The sequence below is a fragment of the Mitosporidium daphniae genome (assembly GCF_000760515.2).
Source record: "Mitosporidium daphniae strain UGP3 chromosome Unknown contig-211, whole genome shotgun sequence".
Taxonomy (NCBI): Eukaryota; Fungi; Microsporidia; genus Mitosporidium; species Mitosporidium daphniae.
Window position 1 is genome coordinate 1 of NW_013546609.1, and position 5,103 is coordinate 5,103.

Below are 5,103 nucleotides of genomic sequence, written 5' to 3' on the forward strand. Positions count from 1 at the left end.
CTTTTTGGGCTTGGAAAAATATGTGGCGAAATCAAATGGACGAAAAACAAATCGCAGGCGAAAGAGACAAATATGCGGAATGAAAGCGAATATCGCGCTTTTCGAAGGAGCCATTTTGAATCTCAACATTCACAGGCTGATTTTGAACATGAAAGATCCAAACTCTATTGATGAACTTTTGTGGATTATTTTCCGAGCCCAAAAAGAACATATACATGGTTCTCTTAATTAAAGACAATAGCTGGGATGAGAAAACGCTTGAAATCGGCTTCGAGTTGGCAGATACGTTTTTCATTAGGGCAGCCATCTAGAACAGGGGTTCTTTGGCTTTGCGCTTCTATTTTCATGGCCTATGATTTTTGCGATGCTCTAGATACTTTGATCGAAAAGCTGGTAACCTCGAAGAAGACAGTCCTTCCATGATAGACAAAAAGTTTACGGTGAAAGCGCATACATTTAGGGTCAGGTTATCGTTTGACTTGGGGTTTCTTCTTTAAATACATGGTTAAAGTCAGGCATCGCCTGTACTAGACTAGGCTCCAACGCGACACTGGTCAATTGCTAATCGAGTATGATGGCCAAAAATTTTAGTTGGTTGAATATCAAAGAGTGCTTTGGTGCTAAATTTATGCAGCGGCTGATCTACCAGAACAATTGGATTTATTTGCTAGCAATCTTTCTAAACCGCTAATTCAGTTCCAGATTAACCGCTTAATTTTAGGTATATCCCCAAAGCGAGAATTTGGTATTTCAAGCCAATTCTCATCTCAAACACGTGCTGGGATAATTTTATTTAGGGATCGTCTTTTAGTCTTTTCTCGTAAGCTGCTTTCGCTGAATTTTTTGCGGAATATGTTTTTCTTCTCGATTATTTGCAGACCTTTTTTTTGTATAAGTAGTGATGTGAGGCAGCTGAACATCTGCAGCAAAATCCTTAAATTCAGCTTCAGTGGAACAGGGTAACTTTTCGAGACATTCGAGAACCTGTTGAATAGTGGGTCTTTTGTCAATAGATGGATCAAGAGCCTGGTGAATAATTTTAGCCAACTCGACATTAAAGGTTTCTATCAAATTGAAGATATCGCTATAGTTTTCCTTTTTTCCCTCTTCTTGAAAAGAGAAGTAGTTACGGTCGTACCTGGCTCCATTTTTAGCGCTAAAAAAGCCAACAACGGTAGCTGCAAAGGAAAAGACATCAGATTGTTTGGTGGGAAAGACGTTAGATTTGAGATTAAACTTCAGCTCTCCGGGGCTTAACGCAATCCATTTTGATGTAACCCCTATTTTGTTGATAAGTGTGTCCTTTACGTCTTTTGGAGCGACAGATTCTGGGTCAATAAACTCTGGCGCAACATATGGCAACGTAAAAGTAAACATGAACTCTTCATTTGAATATGGAGTTTCATATGCACCAATTCCTTTTGTTCTTCCAGCATCTTTTACGCTAACTCTTTTGGTCTCCACAGCAGCACCAAAATCGGTGATTTTAATATATCCATCCCTTGATACCAATATATTTTCAAGCTTCAAGTCCCCATGCACAAAACCATTTTGATGGATAAATTTAACACCTTGTGCAACTTCTTTGAAAATATAAGCGAATATCTTGACATTTTTGTTCCAATATTGAGGGACATCTAATAAATCGCACCCGTTTACATATTCCATAAATATCTGATTCATATTCCGGTGGTAAACAAGGACCACGTTTTTGTGTGCAAGTTTCTTTTGAATTGAAAATTCTCTTTCAATAAAAGGTATCTTGACATTTTCCAGAATTTCTTTAATCACAAAATATTCTGTTGTTGCACAAATTAGCTTTTCTTCATCAGCTTTTGCCATTATGATCCGTTTTGATTCGTGTTGGCTTTCTTGGTCAATAGATTGCCCACGTTTATTCTGAAATGCTAAATATATCATACTGTGTTCGGGGCGGCTTACTTCAGTAATAGCTCCTTGTATCACATACATCAGCTCCACTTTATCAGTTTGACCTTTTATTTTTGGCAGAACTTTAGAAGAAAACTCAATTGGAGCTTTAGCCAAAAAAATCTTATATAAAAATACAAATAGCAGAAACAAAATATCATTGAGGAAGATCATTCGGAGCTTAAAATAAAAACTCATCACTTGGGTTTAAGGGGCACGTGCCTTTTTAATCAAATTCTAACAACCGGGATACCGGTGTGTGAATTCCAATTAGTTCATTAAGCACACACCTGAAAACCAAGAATACCACCTACCACGGCAAAAGGTACAAATAGCTAGAATATTCTGTGATTTAAGATTTACACAGGGCTATAGCCATCGGGAGTCAGCTAATCACAGCGTGGATCCGGTTTAGTCTGATAAATGTAATGTCTAACTAACCCTAAATAAATTTGACGAATTAGCAGCATGTAATTACTTTGGGATTCCTGCTTTGGTTTGGTAATCAGACCAGACCAGTTGGAAGTTTTATGAAAACCATACCCCGTGGCATTTATGATGCATCTCAAAAATGGCTTTCTTTGAACTCCAGATAGCTTTTCTGTGCATCAACTGCTTCTTCTCGCCTGTAATTATAAACATGCATGGTCTGAAAGAATTTTATTTGTAAGACATGTTTCACTATCTGTCATACTGTGGTAGTGCCGTTGGTCTGTCAGATCTTCTAGGTAGCTCAAAGAAACTTGGGTAGTTTATTTTTAGTTTTATCGCAGCTCACAAGCTAGTCTTAAAATAATGGGTCTATTTTGCAGGGAAATTGAAAAGCTGATCGCCATTGAGAGGCTATTTAGGGATAAAAATCGCAGTTTAAAAATAGCACCAAGTAAAATTTGAAAAAAGTTGCCCTAAAAGCTAGGATTTATGGTGGCAAGCTATGTATGCTCTAAATAAGTGCAAATGATCCTAAAAGGCTCTTTGCTTTCCATATGGATCAGTTTAACTTGCATTTTCTATTTGATTGTGTCAAAAATCGCAAATAAACGAGGCTGTAGTTCAAATGGTCAAGATGCTTGCGATGATCAAAAGGTCAAACGTGCGCTTTCTCTTAAAATCAACTGCTGTGTTTGCACTATTTATTCTTCTTATCGCGACATCTCTCCGCTAGCATCACAATCACAGCGTATCTATAAAGTCGTCATTAAACACTTTCCGTCCCTATTTGCCCATCATTCGTAGACTTGAATTTACGCTACTTTCTCTCGTCGTCGAGGTTTGAACGATTTATAGTTTGTGGATTCTGTATTAAGCACGTGTGGATATTGAAAAAACACCTTTCAGGTAAATCTACAAATTGATGGGTGATGCTAATTAATTTGCTGGTTTCATTAAAAACGCAACACTTTTATGTCAAAAGTGGCCATTAATTTAATTTACTTGAAAAATTACATTCTCGTAATCAATTCGAGCTGCTACTGCGTTGTTAAGAGTTTAGCTTTAGAGAATATTGGAATATTACCACAATCTTAACGGGATGCAAAAAACATAGAAAAATAGACCTTCAAATTCATCGAAGACATCGTCAAATATGTGGCCGTTTGCTACTTTTTACCGGATGCTTACCTGAATCTAAAACTCCAAATAACACAAGCTTGAATACAAGTATTTGAGGACCCCGTTGAGGAATAAATTCGATCTTTGGAATCTTTAGATAATACTTTATGCATGTGGCCAGAATGATTCACTTGAGTTTAGAACATCCAGCATGGATTTTATTAGAAATGAATCGGTCACCAAAACCATGCATTTGGCGCCATATGATCATTTTCAAGTGTGTCTTAGATCTTTTTAAAGCGAGAGGTAGTGCCAATGTTAGAACCCTACTAAAGCCTATCAGGGCTGGAGTTCCAAAGATACGTTGTGGCTGCATTTACGAGGTATAGGCGTGTGTTTTGTTCAGCTGCCTATGTTCTATAGATGCCATATAGAAATCATGGGGATGATAAGCCAAAAATTACTCTCAAAAAGGATGGGGAATCAAAATTACATTGCGCTTCGCATCTTTAGAACGCTACGAGAAATGCTACTGGCAGCAATGCAGATTTACCCAAAAAAATCTAAAATCAAAAGCAACTTGGCTTCTGCTTCTTATGTTGGTCCATTCAAAGCATTTTCAGGGTGCGAAAAAAGGTCTCCAAATAGCACGCATATTTCGGCTCTGAATTTAAGAAGCCTGCGAATGCTAGACAAAGCTCTAGAGCAAAGAATATCGAGAGCGCGATAAGCATTTTGAGTTTTGGGATAGCGCTTGCTCTAACATCTGGAATCTCTCTTCCAATCAAGTGGAAATTTGCGGCCCGGGGCTGTTTCTTTTCTTTTCTTTTCTGCATAGCTCAGATCCTCTGGATTCAAAAAAGTCTTTTTCTGAAAAGTATTTTTGGATAATTGAAAGCATCCCTTTTGTAGGGTTAGGCATCTTGAATGGTTATACCAAGAAGCTCCTTGCGATCTAAACACTCATATTATTAGCGATTGGCATTTTGTACAAATTTGAGCTTGGCCAATGTCCGTTTAATCATTGATTTCTCGTATGCCCAACAGCCATATTTTGAATTCTTATTTGGCCAATTTCGAATGTGTTGGTAACATCGTTGCGACTACGTTAGTTTACTTATTCTGCGTTCAACTGTTTTATCTGCGTGTGTTCTTTTGCCTATCAAACGTTAATTTACAGTTGAAGCCCGAATCAAAGGTCTTTTTGTACCTATATTGCTTATAAGCGTCTCTGTTATAAGAAGTCTTGAAATGTTTTTTTGAATTAATAGCCACATAAAAGCATGCCTTCAATACAAAAATCCGGCTCCATAAGATATTCTCGAGTGTCATAACGGAGCGAGTGGCGTTAACCGCACAAAAACTTGGCTGAACTTCCCATAGCTATTACCAATTAGGCGTCGCAGAATGCCATACATGCTCACAATAAATAAAACAGCCTATTTTATGGCTATGATGAACTTAAACCAAGTCATAGAATCGCTGCATAAGACGGCTCCTCTCAGGAAACGCTAGATTTTACAAGCAGCCTGATTTTTTGTTACAGTTTTGTATTCAATATCAATGGGTATCCAGATTTAATTTTCATAAATGTGCAGAGTATTTTGAATTTGGGCCAATATT

General features: G+C 37.5%; 1 protein-coding gene across 1 annotated transcript; it reads right to left on the reverse strand.

The window, feature by feature from the left end:
• Positions 1-807: 807 nt before the first annotated feature.
• On the reverse strand, positions 808-2,103 carry DI09_211p10 (serine/threonine-protein kinase Mst20; the record flags this gene model as incomplete). Its single annotated transcript, XM_013383062.1, has 1 exon — positions 808-2,103. One exon carries the CDS (start codon positions 2,101-2,103, stop codon positions 808-810), a length of 1,296 nt encoding a protein of 431 aa, XP_013238516.1.
• Between the last annotated feature and the right edge of the window lie 3,000 nt (positions 2,104-5,103).